Source organism: Salvelinus namaycush, chromosome 4, assembly GCF_016432855.1.
Source record: "Salvelinus namaycush isolate Seneca chromosome 4, SaNama_1.0, whole genome shotgun sequence".
Lineage (NCBI taxonomy): Eukaryota > Metazoa > Chordata > Actinopteri > Salmoniformes > Salmonidae > Salvelinus > Salvelinus namaycush.
The window spans coordinates 51,347,344-51,373,986 of record NC_052310.1 but is presented as its reverse complement, the minus strand read 5'-3'; the positions used below and the strand labels follow the sequence as shown (position 1 = coordinate 51,373,986).

The 26,643-nt window shown below is 46.8% G+C and overlaps 1 protein-coding gene across 1 annotated transcript in view; it reads right to left on the bottom strand.

Annotated features, from left to right (window-relative positions):
- The window catches only part of gfra1a (gdnf family receptor alpha 1a), a 110,819-nt gene that overhangs the window by 20,385 nt on the left and 63,791 nt on the right, over window positions 1–26,643 (bottom strand). Inside the window, exons 4-6 of the mRNA XM_038990567.1 lie at window positions 16,037–16,388; window positions 14,600–14,709; window positions 13,603–13,737 (exon numbers count right to left, since the gene is read on the bottom strand). Of these exons, the coding sequence (XP_038846495.1) occupies window positions 13,603–13,737; window positions 14,600–14,709; window positions 16,037–16,388 (597 nt within the window). The remainder of the gene's footprint in view (window positions 1–13,602; window positions 13,738–14,599; window positions 14,710–16,036; window positions 16,389–26,643) is intronic.

Below are 26,643 nucleotides of genomic sequence, written 5' to 3'. Positions count from 1 at the left end.
AGGAAATCACGAACTCGAAACGAGCGAAAAACAACGCCCAACGAGCCTGACGTGCATTAAGTCGTTTGGCAGAACGGATGTACTCAAGGTTCTTATGGTCAGTCCAAACGACAAAAGGAACGGTCGCCCCCTCCAACCACTGTCGCCATTCGCCTATGGCTAAGCGGATGGCGAGCAGTTCGCGGTTACCCACATCATAGTTGCGTTCCGATGGCGACAGGCGATGAGAAAAGTAAGCGCAAGGATGGACCTTATCATCAGACTGGGAGCGCTGAGACAGAATGGCTCCCACGCCCACCTCTGAAGCGTCAACCTCGACAATGAATTGTTTAGTGACGTCAGGAGTAACAAGGATAGGGGCGGATGTAAAACGCTTCTTGAGGAGATCAAAAGCTCCCTGGGCGGAACCGGACCACTTAAAGCAAGTCTTGACAGAAGTCAGAGCTGTGAGAGGGGCAGCCACTTGACCGAAATTACGAATGAAACGCCGATAGAAATTAGCGAAACCGAGAAAGCGCTGCAACTCGACACGTGACTTAGGAACGGACCAATCGCTGACAGCCTGGACCTTAGCGGGATCCATCTGAATGCCTTCAGCGGAAATAACAGAACCGAGAAATGTGACAGAGGAGACATGAAAGGCGCACTTCTCAGCCTTCACGTAGAGACAATTCTCTAAAAGGCGCTGGAGTACACGTCGAACGTGCTGAACATGAATCTCGAGTGACGGTGAAAAAAATCAGGATATCGTCAAGGTAAACGAAAACAAAAATGTTCAGCATGTCTCTCAGTACATCATTAACTAATGCCTGAAAGACAGCTGGAGCATTAGCGAGACCGAACGGCAGAACCCGGTATTCAAAATGCCCTAACGGAGTGTTAAACGCCGTTTTCCACTCGTCCCCCTCTCTGATGCGTACGAGATGGTAAGCGTTACGAAGGTCCAACTTAGTAAAGAACCTGGCTCCCTGCAAAATCTCGAAGGCTGACGACATAAGGGGAAGCGGATAACGATTCTTAACCGTTATGTCATTCAGCCCTCGATAATCCACGCAGGGGCGCAGAGTACCGTCCTTCTTCTTAACAAAGAAAAATCCCGCTCCGGCGGGAGAGGAAGAAGGCACCACGGTACCGGCGTTGAGAGAAACAGACAGATAATCCTCGAGAGCCTTACGTTCGGGAGCCGACAGAGAGTATAGTCTACCCCGAGGGGGAGTGGTCCCCGGAAGGAGATCAATACAACAATCATACGACCGGTGAGGAGGAAGGGAGCTGGCTCTGGACCGACTGAAGACCGTGCGCAGATCATGATATTCCTCCGGCACTCCTGTCAAATCACCAGGTTCCTCCTGAGTAAAGGGGACAGAAGACACAGGAGGGATAGCAGACATTAAACACTTCACATGACAAGAAACGTTCCAGGATAGGATAGAATTACTAGACCAATCAATAGAAGGATTATGACATACTAGCCAGGGATGACCCAAAACAACAGGTGTAAAAGGTGAACGAAAAATCAAAAAGGAAATGGTCTCACTGTGGTTACCAGATACTGTGAGGGTTAAAGGTAGTGTCTCACATCTGATACTGGGGAGAAGACTACCATCTAAGGCGAACATGGGCGTGGGCTTCCCTAACTGTCTGAGAGGAATGTCATGTTTCCGAGCCCATGCTTCGTCCATAAAACAACCCTCAGCCCCAGAGTCTATCAAGGCACTGCAGGAAGCAGCTGAACCGGTCCAGCGTAGATGGACCGACAAGGTAGTACAGGATCTTGATGGAGAGACAGGAGTAGTAGCGCTCACCAGTAGCCCTCCGCTTACTGATGAGCTCTGGCTTTTACTGGACATGACATGACAAAATGTCCCGCAGAACCGCAATAGAGGCAAAGGCGGTTGGTGATTCTCCGTTCCCTCTCCTTAGTCGAGATGCGAATACCTCCCAGCTGCATGGGCTCAGTCTCTGAGCCGGTGGGAGGAGATGGTTGAGATGCGGAGAGGGGAAACACCGTTAACGCGAGCTCTCTTCCACGAGCTCGGTGACGAAGATCTACCCGTCGTTCTATGCGGATGGCGAGTGCAATCAAAGAGTCCACGCTGGAGGGAACCTCCCGGGAGAGAATCTCATCCTTAACCTCAGCGTGGAGTCCCTCCAGAAAACGAGCGAGCAACGCCGGCTCGTTCCAGTCACTGGATGCAGCAAGAGTGCGAAACTCTATAGAGTTATCCGTTATGGATCGATCACCTTGACATAGGGAAGCCAGGGCCCTGGAAGCCTCTTTCCCAAAAACTGAACGATCAAAAACCCGTATCATCTCCTCTTTAAAGTTCTGATAAACGTTAGAACACTCAGCCCTTGCCTCCCAGATAGCTGTGCCCCACTCCCGAGCCCGACCAGTAAGGAGTGATATGACGTAAGCGATCCGAGCTCTCTCTCTTGAGTATGTGTTGGGCTGGAGAGAGAACACAATATCACACTGGGTGAGAAAGGAGCGACACTCAGTGGGCTGCCCAGAGTAACATGGTGGGTTATTAACCCTAGGTTCCGGAGACTCGGAAGACCAGGAAGTAGCTGGTGGCACGAGACGAAGACTCTGAAACTGTCCTGAGAGATCGGAGACCTGAGCGGACAGGGTCTCAACGGCATGACGAGCAGCAGACAATTCCTGCTCGTGTCTGCCGAGCATTGCTCCCTGGATCTCGACGGCAGTGTTGCGAGAATCCGTAGTCGCTGGGTCCATTCTTGGTCGGATTCTTCTGTTGTGCTGCAGAATGAGGACCCAAAAGCGACGTAATAGTAACAGAGTCTTTATTCCAGAATAAAACAAATAATGATTCTCCTGGATACTATCCTCTCGTCAACAGAGAGGAACGACTGGAGACGCGACCACAGACTGCAGGTCGCTTCAGGAAGGCACTGGCCGTAGCTGACATTGACACCTGCTCACACGCAGCATCTGAAGAAGGCAAAGAACACGACAGGGCGGAACAAGGACACAGGAACAGCAAACGTCAAACAAGAATCCGACAAGGACAGAAGCGGAAAACAGAGGGAGAAATAGGGACTCTAATCAGAGGGCAAAATAGGGGACAGGTGTGAAAGAGTAAATGAGGTCGTTAGGAGAATGAGAAACAGCTGGGAGCAGGAACGGAACGATAGAGAGAGAGAAAGAGGGAAAGAACCTAATAAGACCAGCAGAGGGAAGCACAGGGACAAGACATGATGAAAGACAAAACATGACACAGACAGGGAGATCTGAAGATAAATGGACCAGAGTTATGCACCGCTTTTCCTACTATTTTTTTGGTTTTTGTTTTAATTGTCAGCTCATTTAGGCTGGAAACTTCTAGGGCTGTAAAGTTCTCTGGCACCGCCACACCTCTCAAAGGCTGGCTGTGAGCGAATAAATTAGAGCTGATTTCATTATCTTGCTGTGAAGAAAGCGGGTGTGCCTCTGAGCCTATCCTAGTGCCCTAATGCTTTGTGCTAGCACAGCAGCGGCCTGATGAGCGTATTGAATTTGTTGATATGGTCTTTTACGGAGCTTTGTTCTCCAACAAAGACTAATTAGAGACACAGCATTAGACTGTGTTGTCTGTCACGACTGATGAGGTGCTTCTCTTGTTTGGACTCGTATTTAGGCATAAAGCTTGTGCTCTGAAACATGAGTTTAGCTCCCATTTAGCTCTAGCTCAATGTCAGAGGTTTCAATGGAGTTTGAGGAACCCTGCTGAAGCAATCAGCAGCAGTTGAGAAATTCTGACATGTATTACCTACCAGTCAAGCCCCTGAGAATACATACCGTATACACCCCTAATAGGATGAGTGTTTTCCTACAGGCGTCGACTACAAACTGGACACATAGAAACTGTGTCCTGTTCTTGCTGACAGACGCGAGTGGGGTTGAATACTGGGCCTTTACTCTGCAAACACCATGTCTAAGCAATGTTAGAATCCAGACACACAGGTAGGCCAGGCAGGCTGTTCCAGCTGCACAGGAATGCACTGTTTGTCTTACCAAAAGCAGAGAGTAGATAGATCCCATGTTTAAACACAGGGAATATCACACTGTGTGCAAACAGCTCCGAATCTGCAGAATCTGCTACTGACAGGAAAAAGTAATTTACCTGACCTTCAACAAGTGCAAACAGCAAATGGGTAAACATGATATCATATCACTCAGTGACATTTGCATCAGCCATTACACTGACAGACTGAGGCATTCGTGTAGAATGACCCTCTGTTGAGTCAAACAAATAGGCCCAGGTGCGGTAACACCACATTCAAGTAGTTAACGATTAACATTGACTTTATTGCAATAGTCAGAGTTCTTGGGTTTACTTTGCCTAGTCAAATTGAACCAAGATGTAATCAATCAGTATAGGGATTGGATTTGCTACTGAAGGACACTGTTAAAGGGAGTAGTTCAGTCAATCCTCCCCTCTCTTTAAAGAGAGATGGTTTTTTATAGGAGAGGTAACAAAAGCTAATCTCAGTTTTTTTAACTAGGAGTGAGTGCTTAGAGGTGGCATAAAGGAACCATGCCACTGTGCCCACTGGAGGTCCATTCATGCTGTTGGCCAGAAGAATAGCTCCATTACTGCTCTCCTAAGTGATTTCTCAGGGGCACAGAGGGAGGACGCACCAAGGGAATTTATGGATTGGTGATAATTCTGCCGGTTACTCAGTGTGACCTCTCTGTTAGGATGTTCTTTGTCACAATGCTACTGCTACCAGCAAATTGACCACCAAGAACTCTATATGCCATTTAGCAGAAGTTACTCTACTTCTCTTCCTCCTTTTTGGTGATGTAACAACACTGTAATGCCTTTTATTTACCAGGTAAGTTGACTGAGAACACATTCTCATTTACAGAAACTACCTGGGGAATAGTTACAGGGGAGAGAAGGAGGGGTGAATAAGACAATTGTAAGCTGGGGATGATTAGGTGGCCAGATTGGGAATTTAGCCAGGACACCGGGGTTAACACCCCTACTCTTACAGTAAGTGCTATAGGATCTTTAGTGACCACAGAGAGTCAGGACACCCAATGTCCCATCCAAAAGACAGCACCCTACACAAGGTAATGTCTCCAAACATTGCCCTGGGGCTTTGGGATATTTTTTTTAGACCAGCGGAAACTGTGCCTCCTACTGGCCCTCCAACACCACTTCCAGCAGCATCTGATCTCCCATCCAGGGACTGACCAGGACCAACCCTGCTTAGCTTCAGAAGCAAAACAGCAGTGGAATGCAGGGTGGTATGCTGCTGGCAACCCTATTGTCATCGCTGAACAACGATGTATGACAAATACTGAACCACCATCACTGTACTGGACTAAAGGATGGTGTGAGAGAACAATAGTAATTTACTCTGTTGAGGGAAATTCAGTCCTTAACCAGGAATAATATATGCTTAGCATGAGTAGACACAATTCAGCAGCTACGCTTTGTCTACTAATGCCTTCTAAAAGAGACTAGAAGGCCCCCTGGTTAAGGGCATGGAGCAAGGCCCTGTCACAGCTCCGGAGCCACACCAGCACTGACGGGTGTGTGAGAGTGCATCTGTCACTGTGTGTTAGTGCCGTCCCAGCTTAATGAAATGGGAGAGTAGAGGAAGATAGAGAGAGCGAGTCTACTACTATTACTTTTATTTATTATTATTCATATTGCTATTGTTGTAGTTGCTGTTAATGTTAATATCATTACCACTACTACTTCTATTATTATTATTTATTTATTACTGTTAGTCCAATCATTGCTGTTATGTATGTACTTTGGCAATGTAAGTCATTTAACTTTCCATGTCAATAAAGTCTATTGAATTGAATTGAGAGAGGGGGAGAGAGAGAGGGAAAGTGTGAGAGAGGGGGAGAGAGAGAGACGGCGAAGGCACAACCATGCCTTGACATCTCTGAGGAAATCAGAGGCTAGGCTCTCTGCTTGTGCCATCAAACCCCTGAAACTTATCCAGAATGCCACAGCCCGTTTGGTGTTCAACCTTCCCAAGTTCGAAACATGTCACCCTGTTCCTTCTCACTCTCCACTGGCTCCCAGAACTGCCCCTCCCTACCTTAAGTCTATGCTCAACACTTCCACTTCTTTTCTTACTAGCACTAAAAAGTGTTACTTACTATGACAGTGATTTGTAGTCGTCTTACCTTAAGCTGAATGCATTAACTGTAAGTCCCTATGTATAAGTGTCTACTAAATTACAAAAATGTACATTTTAAATGGGATAGAGGGAGAGATGGACACAGTTTAATTCGGAAAAACTTCACAGGCTCTTCCTGGATGTCTTGAGGAGCCCAGAGACATGTAGTGACAGAGCGAAACACCCCGAATAACCACAGTAGCTTGACCTCTCAATGGTAGTTTCGGAAATCACAGACCTACACTGTAAAAAGTGGGATGACGCTGTTGTTAATCTGAAGTGTTTATACTGATTGGAATGATTGAAAATTACGCTTTGAAATGTTCAACCTAATCTATTCACTTCGCCTGAAATCAAATAACAAATTCGACAGATCAATGTGATTTAAAAAAATTTAATGAACGTTTCCAAGGGCTCTCTATACAATCTGTATTGCGGAAGTTCAGCTTTACAGTGTGATTGAAATTCAATGGCAATTTCCCCACGTTAGCGGAGACTGCATTCACTGAAAACGCTGCATATGTCAGCTCAATTGGAAATTTCCTTTACATTTCTATCGCACATTCTCTAACGCTTCAGCGATACAGATTGAATAGAGCCCTAAATTGCTTTCAACACCTCAAGCATCAGAAGAGTTGGAGGTGTGGCTTATTGGGGGTGTGGCTTTCAGTTTGTTATTTTTGTCCACCCGTGAGAGTGGTCATTCCAGTTCATGTGGTCTGTTGTAGTTGTTATTTAAACTTAAACCTGTACACTGCCAGCATATGTAATGATGCTTGCATAAGAGCATGTGATACTAAAGAGCATGATAAGGTTTCTATGTTACAGTAGCCAATGCTTGGTTATGATAGTGTAGCTACTAAATGTGAATGTGTAGTGCAAAGAATATTTTTGGAAACATTATTTCAAGTTATTGAACCAACTTAATTTCTTGATTTACAGGGAATTTATTTAATTGCTTGTACCCTAATTGAAGACATTTGGATTGGTAATTCCAAATAAAAATTTGAACAAGATGAAAAAATGGGTTGTATTTACATGACATTGTCACGGATCCCTCCATAACTTTCATCACGCACACCTGGCCCCTATTCCCACTGATTGTACTTGTATATATGTGCCCTTTGGTTTCCATTGGGCGGTCGATTATTGTTACAATGTCCATTGGTGCGTGTGAGTACCTGTTCTATGTGTGTTTTGGCTTTGGTGCCTTTGTGGATTGCGCAGATGATTACGGGTCTCGTCCCGTGTGTTAATCATCGTGCGTGTGTGTTATTTATTCGAGGTACTCCTCGCTCTTTTGTTTGGGTTTCAACCCTGTGTTTTGTTACGTGTTTGTTTGGTCTTCGTCCCAGTGCCTTTACATGGCACTCCGTAATTTGGGTTTAATAAAAACCCTTATTACGCATTCCTGTCCCTGTCTCCCGAATCCTTCATGCCAGCGTGACAGAAATATTAGTTTGTATTTGTTATTAGGTTTTTAACCAAAGTGTAAAAGTAATTTGCGTGTTGAAAGAAATAGGTTGCAACTTAAAATACAGGTTTGGTAATAATCAAATAAAACATTTGGCATTGAATCATCTTTTTGGTTTCAATAAATGTAGTATTTTTCAATTGAGAAAACCTAACTCATTTATGTTTTCAAATGGAAAATAATTTAAGAAAATAATTAGGATTTATATCAGCCTAATCGAGGTGTAGATTACATCTCATATTCCAGTGTTCGAACTTGTAAACATGGCTGCATGGGATTTCTCTCAGTGATACTTAGTGCAACCAATGGCAATGTCCGCTTTAGGTATAATGCCGGAGCTACTTGTGGATTTGACAGCTTTAACTCAGTTCCACCTCCGACACCGTCAAAACAAGCGTTATGCAGATGTTGGCTAAAGAGCCCATGGTCTGGGAATTATGTAGCATTTTCTGGGCAGGAAAACATTTGGGGAGGATGCCCTTCAGACAAATCTCCTAACAAATCATGAGTTTGAGTAGACAGGGCTTAAAAACAATCCCCTCAAAAACATGACATCGGTGGACACACCCAAATGAAAATATACTATAGTGTCACGCCCTGATCTGTTTCACCTGTACTTGTGCTTGTCCCCACCCCCTCCACGTGTCACCCATCTTCCCCACTTATCCTCTGGGTATTTATACCTGTGTTTTCTGTCTGTCTGTTGCCAGTTCGTCTTGTTTGTTCAAGCCTACCAGCGTTTTGTGTCTCTCTTTTCCAGTTTCTCTTTTCTTGTTCTCCTGGTTTTTGAGCCTTGCCTGTCCTGACCCTGTACCCACACACCTGACCACTCTGCCTGTCCCTGAGCCTGCCTGCCGTCCTGTACCTTTGCTCCACCTCTGGATTACCGACCTCTGCCGGACCTGACCCTGAGCCTGCCTGCCGTCCTGTACCTAGGCCTCTACTCTGGATTATCGACTTCTGCCGGACCTGTCCCTGAGCCTGCCTGCCGTCCTGTACCTTTGCTCCACCTCTGGATTACCGACATCTGCCGGACCTGACCCTGAGCCTGCCTGCCGTCCTGTACCTTTGCTCCACCTCTGGATTACCGACATCTGCCGGACCTGACCCTGAGCCTGCCTGCCGTCCTGTACCTTTGCTCCACCTCTGGATTACCGACCTCTACCGGACCTGACCCTGAGCCTGCCTGCCGTCCTGTACCTTTGCTCCACCTCTGGATTACCGACCTCTACCGGACCTGACCCTGAGCCTGCCTGCCCCTGTTGTTACAATAAACATTGTTATTTCACACATTTTGCACTTGGGTCTTTCAGTACCTTGATTCCTGATACTATGTATTCACTGTAGGGTTTTTGCAGACTTTAGTCCAGACATTACTGTAATATTTACAGTTTACTATTGTATAAATACTGTTGTATATTGTAGTATTTACTGTAGTGTTTCTGTGGACTGTAGTATTTACTGTAGTGTTTTTGCAGAAATTAATGTAGTATTTACCATAGTGTTTTTTCTTTCTCCTTCAGGAAACCTACTGGACAAAAACTAAAAGAGCAAATTTTCCATAACCTGTAGGTAGGTAGGTCTGAACAGATCTTGTGTAGGTTTTGTTGTAGTATTGTCACGTTCTTCGTCCTCCTCGTCTGAGAAGGAGTAGGAGATATCGGACCAATACGCAGCGTGGTGAGTATTCATATTTATTAGAATACTTTCAAGAAAGAACAAAAACAATAAACTGACAAAATAAACGAAGACGCAACAGTCCCGAAATAGTGAACACAAAACACAGGAACACACGAACAGGAATAATCACCCACAACCCACAATACAAAACAGGCTACCTAAATATGGTTCCCAATCAGAGACAACGACTAACACCTGCCTCTGATTGAGAACCATATCAGGCCAAACACATAGAAACAGACAAACTAGACATACAACATAGAATGCCCACTCAGATCACACCCTGACCAAACAAAACATAGAAACATACAACGCAAACTATGGTCAGGGCGTGACAGTACCCCCCCCCCCCCCCCCCCCCAAGGTGCGGACTCCGGCCGCAAAACCTAAACCTATAGGGGAGGGTCTGGGTGGGCATCTGTCCGCGGTGGCGGCTCTGGCGTGGGACGTGGACCCCACTCCACCATAGTCATTCCCCGCTTCAGTGGCCTCTTAGGAGCGGCTACCCTCGCCGCCAACCTTGGACCGGCAATCCTACTAAAGGGCCCCACTGGACTGAAGGGCAGCTCCGGACTGAGGGGCAGCTCCGGACTGAAGGGCAGCTCCTGACTGGCGTGCGGCTCTGGCGGCTCCTGACTGGCGGGTGGCTCTGGCGGCTCCTGACTGACGGGTGGGCGGCTCTGGCGGCTCAGGACAGACGGGTGGGCGGCTCTGGCGGCTCAGGACAGACGGGTGGGCGGCTCTGGCGGCTCAGGACAGACGGGTGGGCGACTCTGGCGGCTCAGGACAGACGGGCGACTCTGGCGGCTCAGGACAGACGGGCGGCTCAGGACAGACGGGCGGCTCAGGACAGACGGGCGGCTCAGGACAGACGGGCGGCTCAGGACAGACGGGCGGCTCAGGACAGACGGGCGGCTCAGGACAGACGGGCGACTCTGGCGGCTCAGGACAAACGGGCGACTCTGGCGGCTCAGGACAGACGGGCGACTCTGGCGGCTCAGGACAGACGGGCGACTCTGGCGGCTCAGGACAGACGGGCGACTCTGGCGGCTCAGGACAGACGGGCGACTCTGGCGGCTCAGGACAGACGGGCGACTCTGGCGGCTCAGGACAGACGGGCGACTCTGGCGGCTCAGGACAGACGGGCGACTCTGGCGGCTCAGGACAGACGGGAGACTCAGGCGGCGCTGGACAGGAGGGAGACTCAGGCGGCGCTGGACAGGAGGGAGACTCAGGCGGCGCTGGACTGGAGGGACACAGGCGGCGCTGGACAGGAGGAAGACTCAGGCGGCGCTGGACAGGAGGGAGACTCAGGCGGCGCTGGACAGGAGGGAGACTCAGGCGGTGCTGGACAGGAGGGAGACTCAGGCGGCGCTGGACAGGAGGGAGACTCAGGCGGCGCTGGACTGGAGGGAGACTCTGGCAGCGCTGAGCAGGCGGGAGCACCTGTAGTGCGGAGACGGAGAGACAGCCTGGTGCGGGGTGCTGCCACCGGAGGGCTGGTGCGTGGAGGTGGCACCGGATAGACCGGACCACGAAGGCGCACTACAGGTCTCGAGCACCGAGCCTGCCCAACCCTACCTGGCTGAATGCTCCCCGTAGCCAAGCCAGTGCGGCGAGGTGGAATAGGCCGCACTGGGCTGTGCTGGCGAACCGGGGACACCATGCGTAGGGCTGGTGCCATGTACCCCGGCCAGAGGAGACGCACTGGAGACCAGATGCGTTGAGCCGGCTTCATGGCACCTGGCTCGATGCCCACTCTAGCCCGGCCGATACGAGGCGCTGCTATGTACCGCACCGGGCTATGCCTGCGCACCGGGGACACCGTGCGCCTCACGGCATAACACGGTGCCTGCCCGGTCCCTCTCTCTCCACGGTAAGCACGGGGAGCTGGCTCAGGTCTGCTACCTGACTTAACCACACTCCCCATGTGCCACCCCCCCCAAGAAATTTTTGGGGCTGCCTCTCTGGCTTCCAGCCGCGCTTTCGTGCTGCTTCCTCATACCGCCGCCTCTCCGCTTTCGCTGCCTCCAGCTCAGCCTTGGGGCGGCGATATTCTCCAGCCTGTGCCCAGGGTCCCTTGCCGTCCAGAATCTCCTCCCAGGTCCAGGAGTCCTGCGATCGCTGCTGCTGCTGCTGCCCGTTACCACGCTGCTTGGTCCTTTGGTGGTGGGTGATTCTGTCACGTTCTTCGTCCTCCTCGTCTGAGAAGGAGTAGGAGATATCGGACCAATACGCAGCGTGGTGAGTATTCATATTTATTAGAATACTTTCAAGAAAGAACAAAAACAATAAACTGACAAAATAAACGAAGACGCAACAGTCCCGAAATAGTGAACACTAAACACAGGAACACACGAACAGGAATAATCACCCACAACCCACAATACAAAACAGGCTACCTAAATATGGTTCCCAATCAGAGACAACGACTAACACCTGCCTCTGATTGAGAACCATATCAGGCCAAACACATAGAAACAGACAAACTAGACATACAACATAGAATGCCCACTCAGATCACACCCTGACCAAACAAAACATAGAAACATACAATGCAAACTATGGTCAGGGCGTGACAAGTATTCTATAGTAAATTGATGTAGGCAATGTGTTCATGTGGGCAATGTGCAGATAACTAGGCTAGTTCTAGCCACAGCCAGTCAGTGGTTGTAAGCATGTAACGCTGACGTCATGGCGCAAGCAAACTACTCACGATATACACTCATTGAAAATATCCTCCACCAGCGCTAGCCCCCGAAAATGTTTAAGGACATGAACAGATAATACTTTGGACGGCTTTCCCAACGCCACCCTTTCCTCTCTGACAAACTGACATTGGTCTAATTGGAGACATGTATGATGGAACATTTGTACATTGTTGGAAGAAACCCGTCTGTCTAGATAGACCAGGGTTCCCAACTGGTGTCCCGCGGATGATTTTATTTGGCCCCCCAAGATTTCTGAGCAAAAAAATCTAATATATATTTTCTTTGTACATAAAAGACTGTAAACACGCCAGCAGTGATTTTCATTTTGGAAATCTGTTCCAAAGTATTCCCTCGCAAAATATAGATATATGAGATCATATACAAATGTAAGCAATGTTTGAAATGATTATGTTTTAGTCAAATATATCTGTTTAGGCTTCTAGCTGTCACTATGCAGTCTGCAAATTATTTATAATTATGTTCTGGCCCCCTGACAAGGGAAATGGGACACCTAATCAGTTGTACAACTGAATGCATTCAACTGAATTGTGTCTTCCGCATGTAACCCAACCCCTGAATCAGAGAGGTGCAGGGGGCTGTCTTAATCGACATCATCAGTGCCCAGGGAGATGTTGTTGTAGGGGGTTAACTGCCTTGCTCAGGGACAGAACAACAGATTTTTACCTTGTCGGCTCGGGGATAACCTTTTGGTTACTGGCCCAACACTCCTATCCGCCAGGCTACCTGCTCAATATCTTTTTTTCCCTTGCGACTAAATCTAGTTGATGATCCGAGATAGACTACTCAATGGCTTTCTTTCTCAAAACTAAAACCCAAAAGCAGTGGGTCAAAAAGACTTCAATGACACTGACATTCCACTGAAGAAATGTCTCTATTGCAATAATGCTATGTTGTGTTCATTGTCACATTGAGAATAAATGTATTTATAAAACTCTATCTCTACAATACAGTGAAAACAAACTTATGCATAGGGTCAGTGAGAGCATGACTATATTGGGTACTATTGGCTTTGACTGAAATAAAGCGCTGAGAGACAATGCCATACAAATAACACAGCAGAGGAAGTTGAGCTGTGATTGCACAAAGAAAAGCACCACAGCCATGGATCTGCTATCTCCAGAGGCCTGACACCTTGTGATAGTGAAGCAGCCGTATTTATTAAAGGAGGAGAGGAGGGAGGGAGGGGAGGTGGGTTAATTAAAGCTGTCTGATATGTGGAAGGACGGTCATAGAGTTAGAAGACAATGCCCTGGTTGCTGATCTGGGAGAGCTATGCGGATATTGGAACCCTTTACTCACACACACAAACATATATTCACGTGTGCATGCATGCACCCACACAGCCTTATCGCTGTTTCTTCCTCCTCTCTGTCTGCTTTTCTGCTCCATCGGCAAAGAGCTCACAGGAGAGATGGAGTATCACTTGGGAGAGAGGGAGGATAAAGGTGAGAGAGGGATGAACAATTGGCAGGAGACCCACAATGAAAGGGTGGAGGAGACAGGAAACTGGTAAGAGAATGAAACGGAGAGGAGAGGACAGGAGGAGGCTGGTCAGTCACTCACGGAGGCAGGTGTTGTCTGTGAAGAACTCTGTGAACTTGTCACACTCCTCCTTGCCATTGCCACTGCTGCTGCAGTCACAGTAGGGAACAACACTGATCTTAGGAGAACGCAGGTAGTTGGGTGTCATCACTGTACCTATAAGGAGGGGGGAAGAAACACAGTAGATTACTTAAAGAAACAGAGTTTATCTACCATATTGTTTTCTAAAGACATGTTATTCTCTGTGGCAGACAAAATAGTTTCCACCTCCCATTGCCCCAAACCATCATGCAATGTTGAATCCCTATCATACTGCAACTGTTAGCCCCCCAACATCTCAAGCTAGATTTTCATCCAATTCTCTGAACAACATGTAACACTGGAATCATCATGGACTATTTCCAAAGGCAGTGTGACAAATACGGTTTCTTCCTCTTTGTAGTAAACTAAATAGCTGCAGTCAGAGATTTCTTGCTTCCTCAATGCATTGTTCTTCTACTGGCGTCCGTCCAAACAAGCCATTTTTGTTTTGCAGCAAAATGAATTGCCGTTTTGCTGGTTGCTGTGTGTACTATCTGCTACAGCTGTGCTAGTACGGGAAATGTGATGGCTTGAGCTAGGATGGGTCCCTCAGCACACAGAAGCAGAAGATAAAGCAGACTAATCTTCTCTACACACTTTCCTACCTCTTTCTTTATCTCTTTCACACGCTCATTCTCTCGCTCTATTGCATTTTCTGCAACTATGAGTCTTGGTTTCCTTGGTTTCCTCTGAACAATGAGCTAATTTCATCAAATGATGTGAAGGGGCATGAGGAAGTGGTGTGACGTTGGTTTGTACTGTGCTAGAGCGAAGATGGGAAGGGGATTAAGGGCACCCTCTCTGACAGATGACCATAGCAACAGGAATGAGATCCAATCAGGGGACAGTATAAAGATTCAGTGAGAAAATGAGACCATAGGAAGACTCATCAATGTGTGTGAGGGAGAGTTTACTAATAGAGAAGGGAGAGACTCACCGATAAGGCCAGAGTAGGAGAGCAGGCAGTCAGCGTAGTTCTCCTTAAGACAGCCAGAGAGGGAGCGTGGCTCAGACTGGCAGTTGGCAAAGAAATCAGCCAGACGGGACCTGAAAGACGCAACAAAAACAGTGAGTGTATCTGAACTTTCTTATCTCTCTTATAAAACAAACTGTCACAGTCAAATAGACAACATCAAAAGCACTCGCACTGATGCGCACACACCCACGGACACACACACACCCACGGACACACGCCCACGGACACACAGGCACGCAAACGCACACACACACACACACATACACACAGCATGGATGGGTCTGTGTTGATTCTACTCTGTGATACACGTCCCATATGGTGAAGGAGCAGCCAACAAGTATGCCTGGTTTTATAATCCTTCCCCACAAACAGAGAGGAGCTCTGGATACCACTCATGATGGAGTTGGGATGCTAAGTACCACCTGGTGTTACACATTTGTTGAGAAGGGGAAGAGAGCGGGAACAAGAACATTTTGCTAAGTGAAGAGATAGAAAATAAGAGAAATATGGAGACAAAGAGAGAGAGTGAGCGAGCGAGAGATCGAGAGAGCGAGAGAGCGAGAGAGCGAGAGAAAGAGTTAGCGAGAGCGAGAGAGAGAGACACTGCACAGCCCTGAGGCTGGAATCGAAATGGAACCAATTTATTTGCACTAATGCCTCCATTTAATCCCAGACAGAGTGCTGTAGCTCTAGAGGCAATGGCAGACGTCACTCATTGAGTCCAGTCTGTTTCACTGCATTTCAATACAGCCTCTATTACTGCCAATGATACACAGGCCACTTATCCCAAACACATCCAATCCCCTGCCCAGTTATTCTAGCCTGAATACTGCTACATGACAGCTAAATGAAACACTTAAGGCAGAAAATACATGCATTCAGAAAGAGAATTGTTTCACTGCTTAACCTGAATACTCTCAGTTATTGTAGGTAGATTTAGTGTTTGCTTATATGCATTACATGTTGAATGGTAATGGTTTATTCCTGATGCAGTCTCCCAACATAGTATCCAGTTATCTTAACAGGTTTGTTTATGGTGTTTTTCACAGCTTTTATCAGGGCTTGGTATATTTCCCCACACCTCGAAGGTATGATAGCAACCGCCATGCTGTGCTAACTTAGACACCCCATCACTTTGGTGGTGGGCTAGGACCTGTACTCTGTAGCACCTCTTCACATTACAGAGGATGCTATCTGAAAGACGGCTTGGGGAAATACACTGTTGACTTAAATGTAATTTTATCCATACATTGACATTGGCCAGTCTGTGTTGTAAATGTGGATTCAGACACGTGAGACTATGTGATTGTTTGCTATGTTACATGTTTGATGTTTTTGGTCTTGCAAGATGCCTGTGTACTATATTACGTACTCTGACAACTGTTTATCCTTGTGTACCTGCAGATGTAGTTGGTCTTGCAAGAGGCCTGCAAGGAGAGACAGTTGGGCTTTTCCTTGTCCTCATAGGAACAGACTGGTACAATGGTTTGGCGCCGGCGCTCGGAGCAGGCCGACTGATCGCCGGCTGGACAGGAACAGAACAGCATCCCGTAGCTGTGCTTGGGTGGCACCTTGTCAAAGAACTGCCGCAGGGCCTTGTGGCACTTGCGCTTGTTGCAGACCTCCGCAGTGGAGACACGGCTGGTGCAGGGGCTGATGTAGGCTGAGCGGTACTTCTTACAGGTGTCGTTCAGGTTGCAGGCCTTGGCTGCGTTCAGACAGTTGTTCTCCCTCGTCACCGCGGGCTCGCCTGTCACAAAAAGGACAACAGGGTTAGTTCATTTTCCATCATCTCTAGATTCGTGATCTATTGATTGATATAGATTGATAACACTGTCTATAATATGAACCTGATTGAACCTAACTAAATTGAGAGAGAGCTAGACAGAGTTATGCATCACTTGACCAAACTAATATTTGAGTGGATGGAAAAAAGAAGCAATATGTAAATATTTTAGGAACCTTGAAAATTTCTCCCATAATGATCTCTTCCTGGCCGTTGCTGATTGCTATCAAGCCGCCCATTTACTGCTAACCCTGTTTCTCGCCCTAAATCAAACAGTGCCCCTCCTCTCGGCAGCCCTGCAGGCCAAACAAATATGCAGCTCTCCTGAACGTCGGAGTCATCAAAGCATCCGGCACCACGGCCTGCTCATCTGTCAGGTCTCACTAATTGGCAGCTTTCTTACAGATCCCTCATTAATTAACATTTCAAGAGATTTTTGGGAAAATGGTGCAACAACAGCATTTTTCGGCAATAAAAAATGGGAGCAGTTGGTTGGTGGAAGCCGGCTTGAAAATAGTTAACACAGAAAATAGTGTTAACAAGATTCAACACTTGTCTGGATGAGGACACTGGGTGGGCCGTACACTATGCTACAGGTGGTGTCACTCATGTCCACAGTGTCTATTCGTTTTTAAGCTTGCATGTGCTTGCCACCAGCAGCAACACGCATAAACAAAGAGGGAATAAGACTGACTCTCTCACACTTTGATTTCAATGTAAAACCTTAGCCCCAGGAAAGAGAGACAACTGCTAGACACTAAAGTCTGTGAAGAGTAGAGTACCCCTGCCACACACACCCTCCACAGTGAAGACACTAACACACTGTTTCTGGTGCTGTAGACAGGAAGTGCCTTCTCTAAAGGTTGTAGATGTGCATTCAGGGTACCCGCTGGTCCCTGCGGCCAATCCCAGATGACTGGCCGGGCCGGTCTGGCCAGCTGGGGTTCACTGTGACCTTTCACTGAGATCTGGAAGTTCTCCTTCACTCAGTCTGTCTGTGCTGCTCTTCTCTACTCTGCTCAATGACCAGACACATCAATTCTGTCTAGAGAGAAGTACTCTACAGCTGCCTGGGAGATGCCTCTCCTGTCATCTGCTGGCCCTGAAGTCAGTCAGTCTGTCTAACACCAATAATAGGACAGTAGCCAAATGAGGACAAACCTGACCAGACATCCTCCCCCTCCAGTGTCCCTAAAAGGGCCTTTACCCTCAGGGTCCAATGGAAAAAAACAAAGTTCTGAGTTATGTTTGTCTGTGTGAGCATGTGAGTGTTTATACTGTATTAGCATGTGTGGACCTGTGCATCTGCATCTGTGTGTGTCAAATCAAATCAAATTTTATTTGTCACATGCGCCGAATACAACAGGTGTAGACTTTACCGTGGAATGCTTACTTACGAGCCCTCTCCCAACAATGCAGAGTTAAAAAGTAAGAAAAATGTGCATTAAAAAAAGGAAATAGTTACACAATAAAGTAACAAATCAAATCAAATGTCTAATCAAAAGTGAGTGTTCATAGAGCCGGTACAAGAGAGTCAGTGTGTGTTTGCATTTGTGGTAGGGTGTGTATGTGCGTATGTGGGTGTCATGTGCCATGCAGCTGTCCAGTCACTCAGCCGTCTGTCTCCTCTCTCCCACAGAGGTAGACTGCGGTGTGTCAGGACCCTCTCCACATCCCTCTCTGCTGCACCCCTAGTGTCAGAGAACACATCTGCTGAACCCCGAGTGCGTTGCTGGCAGATGGCATCGTCTCTCAGGCAAACACACATTCACACGCACCACATACACACACATACACACACACACACACACACACAAATCCTCTATCCAGCTAAAAGTGTTTGCCCCATACATCCCTTCCTGCACATGCTCCCCTCCCTCCCATTGTCTCTCCCCTTCCCCCCTTACAGGCCCACACAGGGCTGGGGCCATCTGGTCTCTTCATAGGGAGCTGGAGCCCCCCAGCAGCTCTTGTTACCGATACAGCCTCAAATTGATTATCATGTCGCCTGTTTCCTCCAACCCCCTTCCTAATTGCAATTACCACGGGGCTCTAGGTCGAGTAATGACCTCTTCCTCCTCCAATCCACAGGACAAGAAAACAAGGCATAATATTTTGGGAATGTTCCCTCTTGAGAGATTGCTATGTATAATGGATGTGCCAAAAATCTTTGTCATCTTTATATTTGTCTTTATCTGTTGTTGTCTAGTACTGTCTTGTGGCTAGCTCATGACTTGCAGATGATTGTTGACACACCAACCAGGATTAAGGGGCAGGGCAAATTGTGACTGTTGTTGTTTTGGTAATCAGTGGCTTTATTCAGTTGAGCCGCTTTCTTGACATCTCCGTCGACCAGACAGGTCCTACAGGCCCTAATTTTGTCGCACCTGGACTCCTGCTCAGTTGTGTGGTCAAGTGCGGCAAAGAGGAACATAAGTAAATTGCAGTTGGTCCAGAACAGAGCAGCACGTATTGCACTTAGATGTACACAGAGGGCGAATGTCAGTAACATGCATGTCAGTCTCTCCTGGCACAAAGTTGAGCAGAGATTGACTGCATCACTATTGGTCTTTGTGCGAGGTGTTGATGTGTTGAAGGTAACCAAACTGTCTGTTCAAGCAGTCGGCACACAGTTCAGACACTCATCAGTACAACACAAGACATGCAATCAGAGGTCTCTTCACAGTCCCCAGGTCCAGACCAGAGGCTGGGAGACGCACAGTATTAAAGAGCCATGACTACATGGAACTCTCTGCCACCCCAGGTAACTCAAACTAGCAATACAACCAGATAAAAAACTGATAAAAGAACACCTTACAGCACAACAGGGACTGTGAAGAGAGAGCCATTTTTAAATATTTTGTATTGTAATTTCCACTGTATTATTTATTTTTATAGGCAAGACAGTTAAGAACAAATTCTTATTTACAATGACGGCCTAGGAACAGTGGGTTAACAGCCTTGTTCAGGGGCAGAACAACAGATGTTTACCTTGTCAGTTCGGGGATTCGATCCACCAACCTTTTAGTTACTGGCCCAAAACTCTAACTGCTAGGCTACCTGCCACCCCGTTATGTAGTTGGGCTTGCACAAATTCTTGGCTTGCGTGATCTGGAACAGCTCATAGGGCAGGAGCCATCATATATTATGTATACTATGTTATTATATTATGTATACTATGTATTTTATGCATTTTATTTGTTGTGCTTTGTTTCCTGTTTGGACCCCGGAAGAGTAGCCGCTACCTGTTATTTGGAATTTTTGTTATTTTATTAGCATCCCCATTAGTTGTTTCGAAAGCAGTCATGAAGCATGACATAATACAGAATATTAATAGACAATAACAGCTCAAGGACAGAACTACATACATTTGAAAACGGCAAACATGGCCTACAAATCAACACATGCACACAAAATATCTAGGTCAAATAGGGGGAGGGATTTGGCGTGAGGATTTGCTTTATCTGTTTTTTGAAACCAGGTTTGCTGTTCATTTGAGCAATATGAGATGGAAGGGAATCCATGAAATAATGGCACTATATAATACTGTATGCTTTCTTGAATTTCTTCTGGATTGGGGACTGTGAAAAGACCCCTGGTGGCATGTCTGGTAGGGTAAGTGTGTGTGTCAGAGCTGTGTGTAAGTTGACTATGCAAACCATTTTGAATTTTCAACACATGAATGTTTCTTATAAAAATAATAAGTGATCCAGTCAGTCTTTCTTCAACACTTAGCCAAAAGAGACTGGCATGCATAATATTTATATCAGCCCCCTGATTACAATGAAGAGCAAGACATGCCGCTCTGTTCTGGGCCAGCTGCAGCTTAACTAGTCTTTCTTTGTAGTAATTGACCACATGACTGGACAATAATCAAGATAAGACAAAACTAGCGTGGTGTCAAAAAAGCAGAGCATCTCTTTATTATGGAGAGACCTCTCCCCATCTTTACAACCATTGAAACTATATGTTTTGACCATGACAGTTTACGATTTAAGGTAACACCAAGTAATTTAGTCTCTTCAACTTGTTCAACAGACACACCATTCATTACCAGATTCAGCTGAAGCTTAGAGTTTCTCCTCTCCTAGGCAATCAGCAATTAGTACCAGGAGGTGTGCTCTTCACCCTTGCAAGTCAATTAGTATTAGTACTTCAGTCTTGGTCTCATCGCAAAACTAAGACCGTCGCCGAAACAAAGATAGTATTGCCAAGTTGTTCTGCGGAGTTGTTCGAGGAAGGAAAGAGTGGAAGGCTCCACACCACTCTCTCACACTATCTTACCTAGTTATTTTCAGATGATCTCATATGTGTTTTCTATACCTGTTCGCTCCTCATCCGGTAGGCTTTACAGACACGCCCACCACTTGACTGCAACTTCTGCCTCTAACCCTAGGAAACTCCTTTCCACCTCCTCCCTCCTTAGTCCTCCACCCCTTCCCCTCCCTCTCTGTGGACAACTTTGAAAAGAAGGTTGATGACATCCGCTCCTCATTCACTCAGCCGATTGAGTCCACTGGTCCCATTCACACAGAACTACCCTACGCCTTGGTCTCTTTCTCCCCTCTCTCTGCATATTAAATCCTGGCATTTGTGAGGTCTGGCGGCCTGACAACCTGCCCGCTTGACCCTTTACCCTCCTTCAGACCATCTCTGTAGACCTTCTCCCATTCCTCATTTACCTCAACTCATCCCTGACCATGACTGCATTCCCTCTGACATCAAAATGGCCCGAGTTGTCCCCTCCTCAAGAAACCAAAACTCAACTCCTCTAATGTCAAAAACTACAGACCGGCATCCCTTTCTTTTCTTTCTAAAACACTTGCGCATGCTGTCTCTGACCAATTCTCTCTCTGAGAGACCAACTCTCTCTCAGAACGATCATCTTGACCCTCACCAGTCAGGCTTTATGACGTGTCACTCAACAGAGACTGTTCTTTTCTGTGTCACGGAGGCTCTCCGCACTGCCAAAGCTGACTCTCTCCTCTGTTCTTCCTATCAGCTGCCTTTGACACTGTGAACCATCAGATTCTCCTTTCCACCCTCTCAGGGCTGGGCGTTTCAGGCTCTGCACATTCTTGGATTGCATCCTACCTAGCAGGACGCCCCTACCGGGTGACTACTGTTGTCCCCCAGGTCTTGGTTATAGACCCTCTCCTCTTCTTTCTATACACCAAGTTACTCTGCTCCGTCATATCCTCACATGGTCTCTTCTATCATTGCTATGCGGATAACACTGAACTACTTTTCTCCTACTGACACCCAGGTGGCGACATGCATTTCTGCGTGCCTGTAAGATATCTCAGCTTGGATGTCGGCCCAATACCTCAAACTCAACCTTGATAAGACGAAGCTGCTCAAAGACCTCTCCATCACGGATGAAAATGGTGTCCCCTCCCAGAGTGCAAAGATCCTTGGCTTGACCCTGGACAACACCCTGTCGTTCTCTGCAAACATCAAAGCAGTGACTTGATCCTGCAAGTTAATTCTCTACAACATCCGTAGCGTACAACCCTAACTCACACAGGAAGCGTATGTGTACACCTGCTCGTCAAACATCTCATTCCAGTCATAGGCATTAATATGGAGTTGGTCTCCCCTTTGCTGCTATAACAGCCTCCACTCTTCAAGGAAGGTTTTCGACTAGATGGTGAAAAATTGCTGCTGTATGGAGCTCGCTTTATGCACGGGGGCATTGTCATGTTGAAACAGGAAAGGGCCTTCCCCAAAATGTCACCGCGAAGTTGGCAGCAAAGAATTGTCTAGAACGTCATTGTATGCTGTAGCATTAAGATTTCCCTTCATTGGAACTAAGGGGCCTCCCCGAACCATGAAAAACAGCCCCAGAACATTATTCCTCATCCACCAAACATTACAGTTGGCACTATGCATTGGGTTAGGTAGCGTTCTCCTGGCATCTGCTAAATCCAGATTAGTCCGTCAGACTGCCAGATGGTGAAGTGTGATTCATCACTCCAGAGAATGCATTTCCACTGCTCCAGAGTCCACCACTCCAGCCGACGCTTGATATTGCGCATGGCGATTTTAGGTTTGTGTGTGGCAGCTCGGCCATGGAAACCCATTTCATGAAGCTCCCAACCAACAGTTATTGTGCTGACATTGCTTCCAGAGGCAGTTTGGAACTCGGTAGTGAGTGCTGCAACCAAGGACAGACAATGTTTACGCACTACACGCTTCAGCACTCGGCGGTCCTGTTCTGTGAGCTTGTGTGGCCTACCACTTCACGGCTGAGCCGTTGTTGCTCCTAGACGTTTCCACTTCACAATAACAGCACTTACAGTTGCCCGGGTCAGCTCTAGCAGAGCAGAAAGTTGACAAACTGACTTGTTGGAAAGGTGACATCCTATGACGGTGCCATGTTGAAAGTCACAGCTCTTCAGTAAGGCCTTTCTACTGCCAATGTTTGTCCATGGAGATTGCATGGCTGTGTGCTCTATTTTATACACCTGTCAGCAATGGGTGTGGCTGAAATAGCCGAATCCACTAATTTGTCCACATACTTTTGTGTAAATATAGTGCTCTTACTGTGACGTGGTTGTCCCACATAGCTATCTTAAGATGAATGCACCAACTATACAGTGCCTTCGGAAAGTATTTAGACCCCTTGACTTTTTCCCCCAAAAATGTACGTTACAACCTTATTTTTAAATGGATTAAATAGAAATATTTACTCATCAATCTACACGTGTCACGTCTGGAGGAAACCTAGCACCATCCCTATGGCGAAGCATGGTGGTGGCAGCATCATGAGGTGAGGATGTTTTTCAGGGACGGGGACTGGGAGACTAGTAAGGATCGAGGCAAAGAGGAATGGAGCAAAGAACAGAGAGATCCTTGATAAAAACCTGCTCCAGAGCACTCAGGACCTCAGACTGTGGCAAAGGTTCACCATCCAACAGGACAACAACCCTAAGCACACAGCCATGACAACGCAGGAGTGGCTTCGGGAGAAGTCTCCGAATGTCCTTGAGTGGCCCAGCCAGAGCCCGGACTTGAACCCGATCAAACATCTCTGGAGAGACCTGAAAATAGCTGTGCAGCAACACTCCCCATCCAACCTGACAGATCTTGAGGATCTGCAGAGAAGAATGGGAGAAACTCCCATACAGGTGTGCCAAGCTTGTAGCGTCATACCCAAGAAGATTTGAGGCTGTAATCGCTGCCAAAGGTGCTTCAACAAAGTACTGAGTAAAGAGTCTGAATATTTATGTAAATGTGATATCAGGTTTTTCTAAAACCTTGTTTTTGATTTGTCATTATGGGTTATTGTGTGTAGATTGATGAGGGAAAACAAACAACGTAATACATTTTAGAATAAGGCTGTAACCTAACAAAATGTGGAAAATGTCAAGGGGTCTGAATACTTCGAAGTAAGCAGGATTTCGAAGGCACTGTAAGTCACTGGATAACAGCATCTGCTAAATGACTAGAATGTTAATTGCCTTTTTATGACTGTTAGCCTACTTCCACAGGAATAACAGAGTAAATGTGATGACTTTTCATACTTACGCTACACATCAACAGCCATGTTGGCTCTACTGGTGTGACTCTGCTACGCCAACCAGTTAAAACCTCTAATTTATTTCTCACACCTTATATCTGCATTGAAAATAGAGTATTGATTAAATGGTAAGCAGTCGGTGGGGTTAACCACAGATCCAAAGGGGGCCTCTAGCTTGCCAGGTTTGGCAGACCGTGAGTCCCATCCCTTAAACACCTTTATGTACCCTGGCTGGGCCATTAGCAATCAGCGGATGGTCAGAGAGGGACTTGATTAAACCAAGGCTTCAATTACACCCTCCATATGGATAGTATACATGTTCACCTGTACAGCTTTGACCTCCCTCCATATTACCTGCACCTCAGTGGGTGTGTCAGCGATGATGCAGGTGACTGGTGATATAACCAGAGGGTAAATAATCAGCTGATTCATAGATAATGATCCAACTCTACAGAAGGGAGCCATTAAAAAACACATTCCCACACAAATCCTGTATACATCCCTATCTGCTAGCTTTGGGGCCGTGTTTGCTGTACAGACACGGGGGCTCAAGGGGAACTAATATTACGTTGGGGGGGCTATACAGACACAGACAGTGCTGAATCACCCGAGCGTAGAGGGCATGGAACACAGCGATGAGATGGTATTATTGGATGCCAGAAGTAAATTGGGTTTTTTAGGTGCTTGATTAAGTATCAATTGAGTGGTTCTAGTCCATTGTGGGTAGGGAGGGAATGGTGGAGGACAATGGGAAATGATGTTGAGCTAGTGAAGCATATGATGAGCTGTTTTGAGTGTCCATAGCAAGGAGTCAACTGAGATTGTAGGGGTTAGCGTCAGGGTAATGAATTTGTCATTGTGATGATGAGTGTACAATGCCACAGTATGAGTCCATGAACCTATGGAGCAACCTAGTCGATGGTGGTCTCAGTGGAGTTTCCTGGAGGTCTGATGAATTATAAGGGGTGTTGCCCTGTACTGAAAGACGGTATGATGTCTGTGGCATCACTGTGACGGATTTTAAATTAGTTTTAATCTGCTGTGATAATTTGCGGTGAGTCATGTACATACTCACAGTCACTTAAATGAGTGTGAAGATGTGTGATAACTTCTGAATGGGTGTGAGAAGATGTCAGCTATGATGATTTGTGATCAGTTTCATCAGTGTTGCAGTTCATGGCACAGTATTCAATGCTGTGTCCAGCCTCTCTATAGTGATATGTATAAAGTGTCTCGAGTCAGTCTCTCCTCTCAATTATCATTGCTTTAAGTTACCCTGCTCACCACTTTAATGGTCTGCAACTGAAAGTGCCTGACAAGCAGAAATGAATGAGAGGAGAAGAGGAAGCCCCCAGGTTTACTCATCAATTTTTTTCCTTCTTCTCTGGTGCTTAATAAGCTCCCTGTTTCTTCCGACTATGTCCCATTGCAATAAACCCACATACCAGGGCAGCAAACATGATAACTCACAACCCATGTAATTGATCCCTGCAGTGCCTCTCACTCTCTCTCATTCTCATCTCAACCCTTTCACTCACTCTCTTTCCCCTCTCTCTTGCTCCTTCCCTTCACTATCCTTCTTTCCAGATGGACCTTTCCCCTCCCCCGTATCCTCTGTCCTCCCTGGTCCCCTGTGGGAGTGGGGGTCCTCGTTGTGAGGACAGACTCTGTTACTCTCAGATATTGCATTACACAGTGATGAAGTTCTACTGTGGCCTTTTTTCATTAACAATCAGGTGGTGTAGTGATCAGGCGGTAAGGAGAACCTCCTCTGGGAGTGGGCCACAAGGAAACAGCAGGGTAGAGGGTCCTTTAATACAAATACTACCCCCCTTTCTCCCCAAAGCCTTTCGACAACCCAGTCCCACAGCCCCCCAGTTCACTCCTTATGCGAAACCACCAGCCACCACACAGAGATAGATGGGGATATAATGACAAAAATATCCTGCTTATTTCTTGGTGCGTACAAGTGTCACGTTCCTGACCGGTTTTCTGTTATTTTGTATGTGTTTGACGGTCAGGGCGTGAGTTTGGGTGGGTAGTCTATGTTATGTGTTTCTATGTTTGTTTAAGGGTGACCTGATATGGCTCTCAATTAGAGGCAGGTGGTTTTCATTTCCTCTGATTGAGAGTCATATTAAGGTAGGTGTTTTCACATTGTTTGTTGTGGGTGGTTGTCTCCTGTGTCTGTGTACGTTGCGCCACACGGGACTGTTTTCGGTTTGTTTGTTTGTTTGTTCGGTTTATGTAGTCTGTTCCTGTTTCATGCGTTCTTCGTTATATGTAAGTTCTTATGTTCAGGTGCGTCTACGTCGTTTGTTGTTTTGTAGTTTGTTAAAGTGTTTTCGTGTTTTTTCGTCTTGTTCAATAAATCAGTATGTCATATTCCAACGCTGCATTTTGGTTCAATCCCTGCTCCTCCTCTTCGGATGAAGAGGAGGAGGAAAGCCGTTACAGAACCACCCACCACACCAGAACCAAGCAGCATGAATTCGAGCAGTGGCCTGCTACACAGGAATCCTGGACATGGGATGAAGTATTGGAGGGAAAAGGACACTGGGCTCACATTGGGGAATATCGCCGCGCTCGTGAGGAGATGGAAGCAGCGAGAGCCCAGGAGCGGTGGTATGAGGAGGCAGCAAAGAGACGTGGCTGGAAACCGGAGAATGAAGCTCAAAACCGCAGATATGAAGGTAC